This window comes from Zonotrichia albicollis, chromosome 4 (genome assembly GCF_047830755.1).
Source record: "Zonotrichia albicollis isolate bZonAlb1 chromosome 4, bZonAlb1.hap1, whole genome shotgun sequence".
NCBI lineage: Eukaryota > Metazoa > Chordata > Aves > Passeriformes > Passerellidae > Zonotrichia > Zonotrichia albicollis.
Genome location: NC_133822.1, coordinates 24,367,726 through 24,385,110, shown reverse-complemented (window position 1 = coordinate 24,385,110; position 17,385 = coordinate 24,367,726). Strand labels below are relative to the sequence as shown.

The 17,385-nt window shown below is 46.6% G+C and overlaps 1 protein-coding gene and 1 long non-coding RNA gene across 2 annotated transcripts in view; one reads left to right on the top strand and one right to left on the bottom strand.

Annotated features, from left to right (window-relative positions):
- Positions 1-3,084, bottom strand: part of LOC113458706 (uncharacterized) — a 124,532-nt gene extending 121,448 nt beyond the window's left edge. Inside the window, exons 1-2 of the long non-coding RNA XR_012579940.1 lie at positions 2,987-3,084; positions 459-597 (exon numbers count right to left, since the gene is read on the bottom strand). This is a non-coding gene — a long non-coding RNA (uncharacterized LOC113458706). The remainder of the gene's footprint in view (positions 1-458; positions 598-2,986) is intronic.
- AKR1D1 (aldo-keto reductase family 1 member D1) overlaps positions 1,996-17,385 on the top strand; it is a 34,838-nt gene continuing 19,448 nt past the window's right edge. The window contains exon 1 of the mRNA XM_005482793.4: positions 1,996-2,307. Within this exon, the coding sequence (XP_005482850.1) occupies positions 2,215-2,307 (93 nt within the window). The 5' untranslated portion in view covers positions 1,996-2,214. The remainder of the gene's footprint in view (positions 2,308-17,385) is intronic.

Here is a 17,385-nt window from a genome sequence, read left to right as displayed (position 1 = left end):
CTCCCCCATTCTGTGAATTATGGCAAATCCATCAATCCTTCTTTCACAGTTGCTGTTGAAGGCTATCACATATCAGGCTCCTGTACTCCTGCCAGAGAGGCTCCTTGCACTTGCTCTTCTCCCCAGGACAGGCACCGCAGACACAGCCGTGCTTTGCTTAGCTCGGGATCATGCGCAGCTCCCAGCACGCGTTGCTCTCTTGCCAGAGCACAGGAGTAAACTGGATGTGCTCTGAGCCCAAAGCAAATGAACCAAAACTGTGCCTTAAAACTCCCCAAACGATGCTGGATTAAAAGGAATTATGGAAAAGCAGATTGTGGAGTGGATTTGGAGCATAGAAGTTAAGGCATAGGAATCGGCCACTGGGCAGTAGAGCCTCTTCATGGAATGCTAGTATGGGACTGGAAATAAGTAGGTCTCTGAACGTCCTCTGCCACACCAGACTCTTCTCTACTTACCCCACTTCCATCTCTCCATGTGTTTGCTCCTCTGTTGGAAATATAGCAGAATGATGGCTATAGCTTAGACATGCAGCTGGCATCGACTTCTCCTCCTACAGAGTGTGCTTGGCACAGAGAGAGGAGATGGGAGCTGCTCCTGTAGCAAGGAAGGGGTAATCAGTTACATGGAAACAACAGGGGAGCATGGAGGTGGTCTCTGGTTTTCCTTCCTCCTGCAGGTACCCACAGCTCCTGGCAGCACACAGACAGGGTCTAGCAGGATGAGCCTCCCACAGTAACTACAGCCAGGCTGCAGTCTGCCTCAGCTTCCCCCCTTGAGGTGGAACCCAGCCACCTCAGAGGCAGCTCTTTGCACTGCGCTGTCCATGTAAAGCACAGGCTCTCAGAAAATCTCAGTCACACTCTGTCCACTTCCCAAGGAGTGTTTTACACACACCACCTTTGTCCTGCAGGACATCCTAACTAGAAATTTTTGGATTGGGATCTAGTTAGCTTGCACTTAGTTCTGAACTTCTTGGAACATTCCTAAATGTGGAAGTGGCACTTTTCCCATCTTCTCAGGAGACCCTTGGAGGTATCTAACCAGTAACACTGAAAGGGTCTCATGGTAGGAAATTGCCCAGGTAGTTTCCCAGCCCTAGCAGCAACTAACCCTTTCCCTGAATGCAAACTAGTACACACTTGTTGATTTCAAAAACTGCAGAGATAACTTATCATGATGGATCCATTAACCCCTCTTGGAATTGCATAACCTGATGAACTATTACCATGCACAGAAAGCCAAGTAGGGTATTAGAGGAGATAAAATAAACTGCCAGGCAAAGACCATTGTTACGGCTCAGGAATAATGTTCCCTGAGGGCTTAATTACAGGTTGATCTAGGAAGGCATAAAAGACCATGCACTTCCAGATCAAATGGGGAGAACTTAGCATAGTTGTCACAAAGCAGGTGGCTCAGAGTGGTGTAAAAGCATGGCCTCAAGTGTTTTACCAGGACCAGAAAAGACAAGTAAGAGCTATGTGATGAATTTCATAAAGGATATTGTCTCCTTCTGGGCTATCAGGGTTAGGAAATACATACAAGACCGTGAGGAACTTGAGTCCATTCACTGTAATTCGGGACTCACACTGAGGCAGAGAAACTGCTCACCAGTCTGGGATTTCCCTCCTTCCCTGCTTGCCTCTACAGCAGTGGGTTTCAACCACTGGAGTGGCCAGGTGGAAACTGTTCTTCACCTCTGTGGGGAAACTTCCAAGACCTACCACCCCAAACCACGGGAAGCCGGTGCCCTGCTGCCGGCAGCTCCGGGTAGGGCAGCCCGCGAAGGCTCTCTGGTCCCTGGGAAGCAACGCCCCACGCCGCTCAAGGTGCTGCCGGACCCGGGCCCGCCCTGAGGCGCGCTCGGAGCAGCCCCGGCCGGAGCCCCCGCGGGGGTCGCGGCGGGGCCGTCGCGGCGCGGGGCGGTGCGCGGGGAGCCGGTGGCCGCGGGGCCGGGGCGGGGCCGGGGCGGTGCGCGGCGGGGCGCGGTGCAGGGCAGCCGCGGGCACACGTGGCTCAGCCCCCCAAAAAGGCGCTCCCCGGCGGCGGGAGAGGGCAGTTCGTCCCTCGGTCCCCCCAGAGCCACCGCCGGTCCGCTCCATCCAGCCGTCGGTGGGCGCCGGTGCCAGGGACCGCTGTGTTGGCTGCAAAGTGGCGGCTCCCGCCCCCTGCGGAATCAGCCCCAGGTCCGGGGCGGCCCTACCTGCCGGCACGATGAACCTCACCGCCGAGAGCCACCGCATTCCGCTGAGCGACGGCAACAGCATCCCGCTCTTGGGGCTGGGCACCTACGCCGACCCGCAGAAAGTAAGTCCGGGGGCGCCGGGACGCCCCGCGCCGCGGGCGGGGGCAGGTGCCGGCTGCCCTCGCTGCAGTCCCCCGAGCCGCGGCCACCCTCCTCCTCCCCTCCCGTCCCGGCTACTTCTCTCTTTGCTCCCTTCCCCGCGAGAAGTTAGACCCAGCTCTACCATGAGCAGCGCGGGCAGTGCGCGGCCCGCAGATGAGGAAAAGGTGGGAAGAAATAAGAAAAAAATCCCGCCCAGCTTGCGGTGCGCGGCGGCTGCCACTGTCGCCCACCGCCCCGCGCCGCTGGGCGCACGGGCAGGGGCGCGGGGGACCTGGAGTCGGGACGGTGCCGTGCAATGCCCGGGTCGGGAAGGAATGGGACCCCCGGCAAGGCGGCCGGGAGCCCTCGGCCCCCCGGAATCAGGAGGGACGGTGCCGTCATCTCCCCTGCCTAGCCCCTGCGACGAGTGTAGATAAGACGAGGGATTTCGGACCGCCTTGCGGCTGCCCCCGATACTTTCCAAGTAATGCTCCTGAAACAAAGACCGAAATTCCTGCATCCTGATTCCTGCGGTTCCCACAGCTGACTGCCAGCGGCCAAACCACTCTCAAATATTCTGCATCCTTCGGTTTTGCGCCGGGCAGGCATCCCGTCTGACCGTGCCGATCGGCTGCACCCGTGGAGGATGGGGAAGCACACCTGATGCTTCTTCCCTCTGCGGACTTGGGAGCGCAAAGGCAATTCAGTAGCCACTGCCTTTTAAAGCTCTCCTAAACTGCCTGATCTTTCATCAGTTCTCTTTTTTGTTTGTTTGAAGAGTTGGAAAAGAGGCATCGTGGCCAGAACCCCTCTTGTGTAATAGCTGCCATGCAATGTGTGTGTATGACTCCACATATCACAAGGTATTTAAAGGTACCTTTGTAAAGAAAACTCTTGATTAAAGCCATTTACCAAGCACTAAATGTACCACGGTACATCAATAACGGTGTCGAATTTTCAACAAACACTACTGCAGGCAATGCATGAGTGATGCAGAATGGGTGTAAGTCTTCCCCAGGAGTGCAGTTCTCACTGGTTAACGACGCTGGTTTACATGGGGAGAATCAATAGGAATTCATGACTTCAGAGCCCGGGCATTGTCCCCCACATCTCTAAACTTTCAGGAGATATTTTCAGCTAGTGCATTCTTTGAATAATGGTTAGTGAAACAAAATTAAGGTCTCCAACAGGAGTTTTGATATAGCAAAGAAGAATGTTGCATAATTCAGTGTCAAAAGCTCTGAGTGAACTTGAAGCATCTTTTTCCAGACGTGTACATCATGCCCCTAACCCTCAAGTTGCAATTTTTGCCCTAGTTTTAAGAAAAATGCAGCTGCCAGCACAAGAGCTCCTACCTTGCTGCACTTCCTGCCTGCAGCCTGGACAAACAGTGGCCCAATACGGTGGAATCAGGCAGGGAGTCCAGAGTGGCAAGTAACCTGACAGAGCTGAGAGGGGAGCTGGATGGGATTCCCCTCGCAGAGGCAGCTTCTCGGCACTGCTGTTACCCTGCTAAGAATTCATTCCGCAGGAATTCAGCTGTCCCAAAATCAACAGAGCAACAGATCTGCTTCTTCTCCCCCCGTCCTGCAAAATCCTGACGGTTCCTTCCTTTGCCCTCCCGTGGTTTGAGGCGCACAGCGAGCTTTTGCATGGAGTTCAATGAGCCAAAATGAATCATTTTTAGGGAGGGCTGGTTTTCAGCAGAATCAGCCCCAGGCAGTGGCTTTTTGCTTTTTGCATATACGTCCCTTCTTTTCTGCTAACAGAAGGTAGGGAGGACAGGATAATGCAGGCAGGGCAGGCATTGCTACGGCAACTCCAATTTAGAGCGATCGAAGCCGCTGTGTAACTCAGTGGGGATGGGTGCATATATCCAACCACCCTTTCTCCTTCCCCCTGCGTTTGTAGGAGTTTGATTTTCTGAGCTTTCTCCTTCTGCACGATAAACACGTTAGAAAGTTACGGGTGGGAGGAGGAGCTGAGGAGAGGTAGAGAAAATAGCAGTGATAAGGCACTTGCCACAGTCTCATTTTCACAGAAGACCAGGTGAAACAATGTGTGTTTATCTGGCGGAGCTGGGCTGGGGCTTTACGCTAGGATTAGGAGCGCTATTTGAGTCGAAGAACTTGTCACAGAGAGCAGCTGGGGAAACGCAGCGGCAGCAGCGTGCTCTGGGATTTGTTGCAGAATTGTGCTGCCGCTCGGTGATGGGGCAGGATGTTTAAATAGGTCACGGCTTAAAATTTGCCCGTTTCAAAAAGGCTGCTTTGCTGATAAGGGGGGTGCGGAGCGGGGGCTCCTGTCAACTCCTTGCTGTGGCAGCAAAGTGCTGCTTGGCTGGGACAAGCTGCTTTGCCGAGCGCTGAGCTGTGCCTGTTGCAACTTCCAGGGATGCCTGGCGAGGTGTCTGTCCTGCTCCTCCTGCCTCAACAGCTGAAAGGCTTTGTGGCAACCCAGGACCGTTTCAAGGTTTATCTTGAGGAGTGAGGCTATAAACTAGCGCTGACACGTTTCCCTTAAAATGCTTAGCTGCAGCCTTTTGTGGCTGAATTGCTTAAGAAGCAGCATCTGAGCCACCCATTCTCCAGCGGTGGGGGCAGGCAGCTGGTGGTAGCGACAGCTCTAGCCAGCCCCAGCACTCTATTTCTGCTCATGAGTCAGATCCCTGCAACTTCTAGCTATTTTGTGCTTTGATACAAAATACAGAGCCGTTCATTTGTCAGATTATTCATCTTGCTCATGGAGACAGCTTTTTGATTTAAGCTGGTTTGTTTTGATTTTTTTTTTCCCCCAAAGGTTATTCACCCTGGCACCTCCATGTCAGAGCAACTTGTCCAAAACAAATCTGTTTTCTTAGTGTCAGGCTGTAGCCCAGTAGCTCGTAATGAGCCCGGAGTGTTCTTCCTGAAGTGCAGGAATGTGCTCGCTGGTTAAGCCAACCAGGCAGATCTAGTTAGCCATGGAACAGGGAAATCTGCTTCTCCAGCAGTCGGTTAGAAGAAAACAAAGGCAGGAGGCAGCTTTGACATTTCAGGCTTTGTCTGCATAAACTGATCAGCAGTGCCTTCAAAACTGAAATGTGTCAGCAGCTTGCCTTGCTCATCTTAAATCACTTAATTGTTCTCCCAAAGACAACTTTGGGAGATAAGTCATGCTTCTCTGGTTGTGAAATACTCAACAAAAAATACATCTATTGACAGAAAGCCCCCCTATACAAGTTTACTGACTCAAAGTAGTACATCACTCAACAGGAGAAGAGATGGACCACTGTGGAAAAGGTCTGTTTGATAATCAGACTAATTTTAATTGAATGCTCTTTCCCCCTAGATGTAAGAGAGCCTTTCTTCTGACTGGGTAGAGGTTGGGATGACAATTCAGCTAATTCTTTGAGACTGAAAAGTGCAACGTTGGGGTTTTTTTTCACTTAACTCTCCTACCACAGCAAGAAAGTACAATGAATCCATTGGCTATCAGTTCATCTGCTAACAGGAAGGAGTCTTCACTGGGTCACAGAATAGAATTAGTCATAAACTGGGGTTATTTATCAAGAGAAGCACCTAAAAATTTTTGCAGGTTTAATTCATGTTTCCTGTGCTTATTTGAAAATAAAGGAATACAATAATTGCATAACTATTATGCTTAATTTTCTTTTGCAGGCAGATTTCAGTGTGTTGAAGTTGGTTTTGCATTCTCCTTCATGCAGGGAAGGAAATGTATGATTTGTATTAGATTCTTGCCTACATAAAAAAATTAGGCTGTTTATCCTACCAAAGGATGGACACAAGTGAAAAAGTGGAAATCTCAGTCACTGACTCCTTCCACTGCTCTTTCTTCCCTTCCCCAAATATTCCTTGTCCTTATGAGTTTGGGTGGGAACAACAGTGGGAACTGTGAATCAGGACTACCAATGCACTCCAGACAGCTTTAAAATTTGAGGCCAATTCTACCTCTGTTTGGCTGTGTGGATCCTTCTGGCACAGCCCTGCGAGTGCAGGAGTGGTTCTGCCAAGGCTCCAGCGATGCACCGTGTCCAGCTCCCTCCCTGAGGGCCCCCAAGCCGTTGACCCAATTCTCCAGGGTATTAAATAGATGGGTGGGAGGAGGGAGAGGGCAGTCCCACATGGGAGGGTGGCAGACAGGACAGGCCCCTGGATGAGCCCCTGGCATTGCCCTGTGCTACAGCAGAACCAGACCAGTCCATGGCAGGCTCCCACCGCCTCCCAGCACTGATTCTTAGCTTCCAGCACAGCCCATTGAGTGGTACTGGTACCCATCTGGAAGCAGATGAGGTGTGGAGACGAGCAGTCTTAGAGGGGAAAGGTGCTAAAAACACTCCTAAATCCTGGAAATCCTATGCCTCGTTAAAACTGCACTTATGCCTGCTTCACTTTATAACTCATCCCTGTCAACACAGCTAAGATCATCAGTCCAGTGTCTCCACATAAATACTTGCTGTTTCCCTGGAAGGTCAAGGGGCCTTGGCCACAGCTCCTCTCCTGCCTTCCTGTTTTGACTGAGGGAGGACAGGGCTTGGAGAGAAGGTTGTAGCAACCGCACTGTACACAGGCGCTGCTTCTGAAACATAAGATTGGGCAAAGTGCTCAAGAATAGCACTGGGTGAGGGCTGTTGGCAAGTCGCAACTTAGCTAAAAATGAGGTTCTGAGGTAGCCAAATCCATTCATAAATTGGAAGCAGTTTTGTGGAATAGTTTCAGGCAAAACAAATGGCAAAGCATTTCATTTTGGGCACTGGCAGTACAAGCTGAGGAATCAAAGAATTATTAAAGCACTTGGAGGTAGCAGTTGCCTTTCCCTGAACAGCCCGCTGGTAAGGCAATCCACATGGGCGGTGGGAAACCAGATTCAGTCCTCCTCTCAGCCTCTGGGGATTAAACTCATATCAGACAGCTCAGGGAAATAACATGATTGTGGGGTAGGTGATAGCTAGAGAGAGGCAAGAAGAAACAAGCACAGGCTGGAGCAGGAGGAGCACCCTGCCCATGGGAAAGCGCACTGCCCACCAGCCCCACAGCACTGGATGCTGAAGAACTTGGTATGGCATCCAGCCAGGAGGAAGAGAAACCCATTTCCCCAAATCTTTAACTACCACAAAGTAACCCTTGTGAGTGCCCAGACAGTCTGGGTTTTGTTTAAGAAGAAATTGCTGGTTTGAATCAGGGAGAGGAAAAGTTCATCCAGGGCTCCCAGATCCAGTCTAAGTGACCAAGTTTAAAAAAATCTGGTTTGGATAAGTAAAAACACTGTTTTGGCACTCTGAATTACTTTTTACACCCAAGCTAGAAGCTGAACAGAGTAATTTTTCATTGTACAGGTCTAACAGCTTCTAATGCTCTCATAGGATCATTTATGCCAAGTTCCTTGCACGAGGATGCGCAGGCACAAACTTTTTCAATCACTCTGAACGGTGCTGGCTGCATCCCTGCTGCAGGCTGCCTGTCTTTGGAGCTGTCATAGGCTGCTATTAAGTCAAAAGAGGTAATAAGTGATTTGTCCCCATGATGGGATCTGGATCTCTGAGCTGCAGTAAGGGAGGAATTACACACAACTTAATCCCCCTGTTTTCCTCCTAGAAAGCCACCACTGGCTCCTGAAACAGGATTGTCTGGAGACAGCAATGATTTCAGGTGACTTGTAAAGAATTCACCTGGCCTGACCCAAAGCTAAAAAATGAATCATGTATTGAACATTCCTGGGTGAAGTAACACTGCAGACACTGTTGAGCTTAAAGGCTTCAGCTTCTTGATTTCTTACCTGTAAATTTACTCTGACTCAGACAACTGTCTTCCTCTTGAGGTAAACTTGGCTTCTGGATATTTTTTCTTGAAAGAGATGAGAGAGGCAGCGACAAGAGCAGGAACTGTTCTAACATCCAAGTGTTCTTACAGCCTTATCTTATTTCCCATGACATGATATTAAATATGTAAAGAAAATACCTCAGTCCTTTTAAAGTATATTACACGTGATTATGTTTTTGAACTCAGCAGGTATTGAGTATGAAGTTAGCTCTCTAATGAAGTGATCTTTATGAACCTACATGAAATTACTAGGGAATTATTTTTTTTCAGATGTAAAATATTGGGAACCCGACTTGAACAGAGCGGGGGGAATCAGCTGGGATATTTGGTTATAAAACCTCTTATTTATGCCTTGAATTTAAGAAGTAAATAAAATTCCTGAAACAAAATAAATTTTTTAAACGTTATTGGTTTATATCTCCTAACCAGCATTTTCAAAAGACATTGTGTCCCTTCATATTCCCTTCTGGTAACCACCACTGGCTTTCTCAAGCTCTTTGCTTTTTAAGCAGCAGCATTTCTTCATGCAGTACTAGTTCTTGTCTTCAGAGAGTGCTTTGGAGCGGCACAGCCACGGCTGGTCGACACATAGCAACATGAGGTCCCTCAGGGTTGGGATTTCTGAGGTGTTTCAGAGGGCAGCCCCGTGCTCCCTCAGTCTCTGAGGATATCCTAAAATCACAGTCCAAGTGGAGATTTGGACACTTGAGTAGGGGTTAAAGGAAGGAGACACATGACTGCAGCCCAGAAAGACAACATGTGCTGGAGGGCTCCTTGCCTGCCTGTTAGTAAACTCTTAGCCTAGCCTTCCCACTGAACAATATTTATCCTGAAACCCAATATCTGCAGCCGGATCGCTCACGGAGTCGTGACTCAGTTAGTCTCGTGCTTGAAGGACTGAGCTATACTGAGGCAATTCTGCTTGCACAGACTGCAGATGGCATGCCTTCAGTGGCTGGTATCCTGGTGTTGAGTGATGCCCCCATTGATTAATTGCTCAGATTTTATTCCTTAACTAAGCCAGTTACTGGCAAGACCCAGTTGCCAAGAGCAGATAAAGGCAGGATTTCTTGATATTTGGTGCCCAGATGCCTTGAGGAGGCGCAGCAGCAGACATCAGCTTTTAGCAGGCAACAGACCAACTTGACTCTTGGGCAAGAGCTTGTGTGAGCAGTTAAGAAGCTGCAGTGATTGGGCTCTAGTATTGCCTTAATTCAACCTTGCTGTTTGCTACAGAGGTGGCAAATATTCCAGGGAATAAGTGGTTTCACACATGAAAGAGTGCTTTCACAGATCAAGCTCCTTACAACAAAGAGGTGAGGGTACACACCAGAAAGTTAAACTAAATCAAAAGGGTCTCAGAACAAGTTCTGATTTCATTGGTGACTTTTGCTAAAAGCTTACTGTTGTGTGACACATTTTAAAATTCCCTTTTTATATGCTCAAGTGGCAGGTTTACTACCTCTGATTTATCTTGCATTCTCCTTTTTTCCTCAACTGTTCAACATTTCTGTTCTGCCGGTGGAGCAGTCTTCCTCCATTTCTTTGTCTTTAACATTTCCTTCTTCATGTTGAGCCTTGACCTCTCCTCCTCTGCCTGCAACTACCTCTAGATGCCTCAGTTGTTGCTAGCTCCCTGTAATCTTGCATTATACAAAGGAACATTTTCGGCTTTCATAAATGCAAGATTGCATCTTTATCTCATTAAGAAATTAAACCTAAGTCATATAATTAGAAAAATCATGTAATTAGAAGAGGTAGATGCTTTTTTTCCTGAAATGTGGCAGACTCAGAAAGTCCTAGCTTTTGTATAAGAACTGTATTTAAACCAGATTTAAAATTTGGATTTGATAAAATGACTCACCACACTCTGTCAGTCTGGAAGAAAGATTCTTACATGCAACTTTTTTGGAGACACGAGCTTTGCTCCTAATACTTTGATTTGCATCAAACCCGTGGTTCTAAGACATTGTTGAATTTGCAAAATGCTCTTTTACCCCCATGTATCTTTGCTGATGAAATCTCTCTGGCTCTTCATTTCCATGAAACCTGAAGTTTAATAGAAAACAAATTGATAGAATTACTAATCTCTACTTTGTGCTAATGGCTTCTGTTTCCAGTTGTGAACACAATTAGTGTCCAATCATGTGTAGCAGATTAAAAGCTGTGTTTACTGAAGTGGTCAACATGTAAATTTCCTAATGAGAAAGAGCCCAGCCTTGTAGATGAGTGTGAATGAAAGACTAACTTTCTAGCTACAAAGCTCATTAACCAAGGGAGGACTTCTGAGTAAAATGGACACAAAATTGCTGGTCCTGGAAAACACTGAATTTTTTAGTTTGCCATAAGGAGCAGATTGTGGTTAGAACAACTTCTTCCCCTCTCCCTGGCCACTCCAGCAAGCCTAAAACAAAAACCCTTCCTCTTAAAATGAGAGGCGAGGACTTGCACTAGTGAATCCATTGATAGCCAGATAATTGCCTGGCCTTGTGCAGTGATGCCTGCCTCATCCAAGCAGCGGGGCTGGCTCTTGCAGCCACCCTGGCACCGTGTCATTTGGCTCCCAAACACAGTGCCAACACGTGCAGACTTGGACACGGCAGGAGAGCTCCACAGGAAAATGCTCCCGGAACAAGGGCGCCTTTAGAAGGTGACAACTTTGTCTGGGAGTCAGGACAACTTTTGAATGGTGGGTATCAGGTACCAGCATGACCCACCAAACTACATGTCTGTCTATAACACAGGGTAGAATCATGTTTAATCAGTCCAGATCCAAAACTAATAGAGGGTTAATCCAGATAAGCTTTCAGGACAGTAGCACTACTCAGAACCAGTCACCAGGGATTCTTCTTTGAAAAGTAACCAAACAGAAAACAGACCTTTTCCATTCCATAGCTGCGTGCTGCAGTGACAAGCACTAGCTGTTTCAATATACCCCTCTTCCAAAAACTACAAAGTTAGCTGTTACCAGTGCAATAATACTAAGCCAAATATTGACACCCAAAAAATAGTACTTTTATTCTTCTCTTTTCCTACGGTTTTCTAAATATGCTGGGGTTTTTCAAAGCCTGCTCAAAAGCCACAGGGAAAGCCTATCTATCTAAATAAAAGTTAAGAAGATTGTTTTACAGAAGATGAGACAGGGAATCACTGGCATTGTTGAAGAGGGGAAAAACTGAACCCCTACGAGTGAGTAATAGGGATTACCACAACTGAAAGATACGCTTTTTGGCAAGAACATTTAGAGCCCAATTTTCCAGGCAAAGCTCCATTTTTAAAATGTCCTTGACCGACTCCATACATTAGACATGGCTGTGCACTCCTATGTGCCCCTGATTCCTCACAGTTCTTCAAAAAACAGTGTAAGCATGTTCTTGCAGCTCATGTGGGAGGCTAACATCTGGATTGTCTCTTTGGTTGACCTAGGAGGCCAGATTTGTCAAAACTTGAAAGCACTCTGCAGAAAATGCCTCTCTAGGCTTGGAAGCCAACTCATGTTGGTTCAGCTAACTAGGTGGTGGAATTCCCCAAGTTTTACATTTGCCTTTGCAAACACTTCTTCGAACTGGCGCCAGAAACCTCTCCCCTTTAACTCTAGGGAATGAAGCAGAAGAGCTACTGGCAACCTTTTCTTCTCCTTTATTGCACAAGCTGCTGCTTTATCTTCCACTTGTACCTCACGCATCCCTTTGATTGCATTGCTTGTCTGAAGGGTATTTTGATAGCACCCACCCTCCCAGATAGATCCATGCTTTCCAGGGCAGCCAGCTGGCTGCTGTGTTCTCCAGCTCTTCAGGAAACTTTCCCAGTCCACCCCCTAGCTCTGTGAGCACAGGGACCCAGGTGTGCACATCATGTTCTTGGTTTGCTTTAATCCTCTAGCTGCCAGCAGAAAGGTATGGCAGCTCTTCAGCTTCACCTTACATTAACTGACTTTGTGTCGAGTGAAAAGTTGCAGAGTTCCTAAAACTGAGGATTCTGCCATCAAGTGTTAAAAATAACTCCAGCACCCTCTGCCAGCTACAATAATAAGGTTTTCCTGAAGACAGCTTTGGCTAAATCCTAGAATAACAATGTCACAGGAATTCTAGAAATGCTAAATCTGCAGTTATGCAATCTAATGTCTGTTGTATGGACAAACCCCACGCTTCAGGCCACTGATAGTGCACCAAGTTAGAGGAGAAAGGCACCCCTTTTCCACCTTCATTCATGGTGCGACACAAGGACACCATTCTCCCCATCTTCTCTGAGCTTATTTGATGTCCTCCACCTCTCGAGACAACGCAGTGCATGACATAAAGCAAAGTTCTGCTGGCACAATAGCCTGCGGCTCTTATCTGTGCTCTCTGCCTCCATTCCCAGCTCTACCTGCTTTTGCAGAGAACCCTTTGCTGGGTTTTGCTTCCTGGATGGTGGCTGCCAATGCTTCCGGGGGATGAAAGCCAGATTTTCCTGTGTACGAGAGAGAGGGATGTGCTGGCGGTTGCATTTTCCAAGAAAGAGGTGTACAGTACAGCTTCTCTTTTACAAGATTAAACAATTCTAAGAATGTACCCTTGTGTGGCTCATATCCTCTGGCTTTGTAAACTCAACCTGTGCTTTCCTGCAGGGCCTTCAGTACACATGCTTTCTATGCTCTGTTCCTAACATCTTAAGCCAATCCTTTTTGCCAGTTTGTCCAGAAAACAGGCAAATGGAAATAAGCAACTGGGCTTCTAGAAACTTGCATAAGAATCTGTGTGTGAGTGCCGAGCTCTGATGAAGGAGGCTCTGAGCCCAGGAATGTACCTACTTTCTCCTTCCTGTATTTAGCTGACTAAGATTCCTAAACAGCGGCTCCACATCCTAAATTACAGGTTTGGACTGGAGCACTTGGCCCATGGCTTGGATATCTTGTGTAATTCTGCTGCAGCTAAACTCAGATTTTTCCAGAAGATGGCCCTGTGTCTCCTAACACTTCAGGCTTTTTCCCCCAGGATCATTTATTCCCAGCTAAGAGACTGCAAAGCAATGCACTAAACAGGTGAGATGGTCAGGACTAAGGTAAGGGGCTTCTTCCCTCAAGTGCTGCTCCCTCTGCTCTCATGTGCTGCTGATACTGGTGCAACTCTGTAGAGCTGCTCCTGTAAAACAGAGCAGAGCAGAATCTGAGAGTCTGAGTCAGAATGTTTTCCTTTACCGTACACTCTAATAAAGAATAAACGATGATACTGATGTTAAGACATAAAAGCAACGACCAGAGTAGCAGTTCACACGGCTTTGCAAGATTACAATCTACTGGCAGTGTGTCCTGTTAGCTTTGTCTTTGGAGATAACCCTCTTAATCAGCTGGAAAACCAATGGAAATTGCTGACTAGAGAAAGATGCTATAGAAAAAGCAAAGGAATTGGAGGGCAGCTGAACTGTGACACTAAACAAGAGTAATAAGTCAGACAACCACTAACACTGCTGAACAAATACTGTACTTGAGTGGGAAGAGAAAAACTCATGGGTATGCCTGCAAAAAAATATTCTCCTATGGCTTGGTCATGTGCACTCACAAAAGAAATTGAAGCTGAACCATTTGCTATGGTAGGGAGAATAGTTTTTGACAAAATGGGATGTGACAGAAGGTGTCTGGAATAAACATTAAAAATTAGGGAAGTTTATGGCCTCAGAGGAAAAAGAGAGCAGACCCTTTCAGACAGACAGAATTGATGAAGCACATTGCTTTTTCAGACTCACAGAAAGTGGTAACTGGCCAGTTGGCTACTTCATCTGTGGAGAAGGGGCCAAATTTCTGCTTCCTTTCTTTCAGTGAAGGTGCATATCTGAGTCTGCTCTCCCAGCCCTTCTGCTGGATTTATTTATCATGGAGGCTGAAGGAAACAGATACCAGATAAATCTGTCAGGCATGATGGTAAATCAGCTGGTTTACAAGCTACAGATTGATAGAGGGAATAATTGTGTCTCTTGTTTCCTTAAAGTTTATGATCTTAACAATAACACAGATGTGATTGAAGAAATTTATTAGTGATTGAGCAAGTCCTCCTAGTCAACCAGTTATTCTTTTATCATAAAATGTGCAATAAATTTAATATGGTTCTTTGGCACAAATTAGTGACTGTCTGCAAAAGCACTGAAGATAAATGTCTGACTTCTAGTGCACAAGTGGTTATAAAACTCCCATTCTAAAACAAGTCTTTGATCAAAGTAACATAGTTGCAAGGCACGCTGATTAGAAACTGAAACATTAATTATGGTGAAGGATCAAGAAACCTCTCATCTATGCTTAAATAAGAAGTAATAAAGAAGCAGAGATTTGTCTTAAGGCCAAAGCTAGAGAGTCCTGAATTATTACTAACAAAGCACAAAGGTTTATGACATTTCAGTACCTCATTTAATAGTTGTACTACTCTAAAAGTGAACCCTGCTCATTCAGGAATGGTGCAAGAATAAAGCCCTGTCTGGAGTGAGCAGGCAGCACAGGCAGCTGCATTTTAAGTAATGTACTAAAAATGACTATAACCTGCAGGAAGGAGGGGGAAGAGGTCTGAGGGTCTGAGTAGAATAAGGCCCATGGCCAAACAGCCTGGGAAGTTCTGTTCCATCAGCTGCTGTGATTAGTGGTGCCAACCCTTATACAACATAGACGTATCACAAATTTCTATCTGCACTTCAATAAAAGCTGGTTTTCAGTTGGTAGCCCTTGATCTGGTCACTACTGAAAACCTGTGAAAGACAGAAGAGATTAAAACACCTCAAGCTGAGCAGCAAAGTAGAGGGGAAATACCCAGGTTGTGCTTTCTCTGATGAAACGTGTCTTTCTCTGATGGAAAGATGGAGAGCAGTGGTGGTTTGAGTCACCCAACTTTGGTATGGTCTGTCAGGAAACAATGGAATAAGATATGATACCTAAAGCAACACTTCTAAAAAGTGGCAATACCACAACATGACTAGCCTGTGCAACTCATCAGCACAGTTTACCACAGCCCATTACTGCAGCATTTGGAAGGATTAAATATGTGCAATGCCAGAAATGATAGTTTCTCCATTAGAATGAAAATAAACATATGGTATAAAGTTTCCAGACTCACAGATGTCTCAGACCTTCAGCTGGGATGGTTCAATAGAGGCAATATTTTCCAAAAAACTATTCCCTAGATTGCTTTGCATTTTTATATGAAGCACCTTAGACCAGAATCTGTCAGAACTAATATACCACATCAGATGAAGTGGACTAGTGCAATAAAAACATATATAATGTAAACCCATCTCCGGCCATTGGTAATCAAGACCTGATCCAAAAAAAGCCACCCCGAGCCCCTAAAGAATAAGGTTATTCCTTGAGATGGAGGAGTCTTTCAAAAGATTATTTGTACAGATGTAAGTCCCATATAAAAAAATTAAGAAATACACAGGAGTTCAGCTCTAACAGAAGTCAACTGATTCAGCCAAAAGCAGATGCAGTAACTGCAAGCATTTTCCTCTACCCTACCCTCCTTCCATGTCTGAAACTGTGCTGTTCCCTTACCTGTGAGACTCTACTTTTCCTCATCTATTCCTTCTACTTTTCTTACTGAACAAACTGGCCCTGGTGACTGAGAAAAGACACAACCCAATAATCAACATTTCCTTGCCTGGTAGAGTTTAGTTTACAGCATGAGGAAACAATAGGGAGCCGTGTTTGTTCAATCTCTCAAGAGTGTGAAAAGGGGAAATTCTAGTACTGGGTTCACATCCCATTTTCAGTCTCTTCAACAAATGGAAAAAGTAAAAAAAAAAAGAATTTTCTTTTTCTCAAAATCTATATTATGGTAATGCATCACTGTCCTCTAAAAGCTCAGGTTTCATACACTTGCATGGCAAAAGTCAAACAGACTGAAGAAATCTAGAATACACATTGTTTACAAAATCACATTTCAGAGAGAAAAAACACTGATAACACTTTTGGAAATATACTTGTCTTTCAGATAACTAATAATCACTTAGGTTTGAGCTCCCCAGACCTTTCAGTTAAGCCCTGCTGCTCTGTGCCAGTCAGCCTGAGCTTTGCAACAGCGGCTCCAACCTCGTGCGGCGGCTCACTGCTGGGGCAGAGGTCTGAGGTTACTGTCATCAGTCACCACAGGCTTGTAATACTCGTGTCAGAGCTTTCATCCTGATGACTCTCTCAAATCCTCTCCTGCAGGTTCAGGCAGGGACAAAGCAGAGAACATGTTGGAGGCTGTCATTGCTCCATGCCTCGCGCTTCTGTAACGCTGCCCGGCGTGCCCCAAGTGAAAAGCAGCCATTGAGTGTGCCTGAAAAGCTGGTAGCTGCCGTGGTCTTTGTTACATCCCACTAACAACCAGGAAAGGGCCCTGCCAGGGACCGAGCGTGCTTTTGGGAGGCTTCCACAGTGAAAGCAGCAAAGCACTGAAACAAGTGCTACATTGTCTTCCTCAATTAAGCACAGAGTATTGCACCATCACTGCTGTAAATACTCTAGAGTGCCAAATTGTGCCGTTTTGCTTCTAGGCCCTCATTCAGGTCTGTAATAAATCAGGGCACGTGTGAGCACCTTTGTATTTTAAGTAACCTTTAGGCACTGCATGCTGGAGCAGAAAGTTCCTTCCTAGCCCAAACAGAAGTTGGTCCATTTTGTGTCCCTCAGAGTCAGCCAAGATGGGGGCACTGAGCAAGCAGGCTAGAATATGGTCCCATTGTCCCAGAATGATCTGCCACCAGCCCACAGCTCTGAGACTGCAAGGCAGGGATGAAGACATCCCCAGGTGTCTTCAGCAGTCCTCCAAGGACTTTTCTTTCATATGCATGGAAGGGAAGAGCAATGTCCCTAATCATTGAAGCATCCTATAGCAGCCATGAGTTTCACACCTTCTAGTTCAGCAGGTGGTGGAAGAGAAGCTGTTTCTTTCATGACAAACTCATGAACAGCCAATGGCAGCTGTAAACGTACAGCAAGGAGAGAGAGGAAGGAGAGCTATTACTATGGTGTAAAATGGTCCTTCCCAACAACACTTACTGCCAGTCCTGCTTCTCTTCTTTCTTTGGCATTGTCAAAACCAACAAATTTGACATCCTCTCGTCATACTACCCCATTTCCAGATGCCTCTGGCATCTGTTTTCTTCACAGGAGAAGCAGTGTGGTCTTGGCCCTGCACTTGCAGATAGCAGAATCCAACTCTTGCCATTTTTGTTGACAGACAGCAGCACAGCAGAGCAGTTTGACTTGCCCTACTTCAGTTTTTCTTAAAGTGA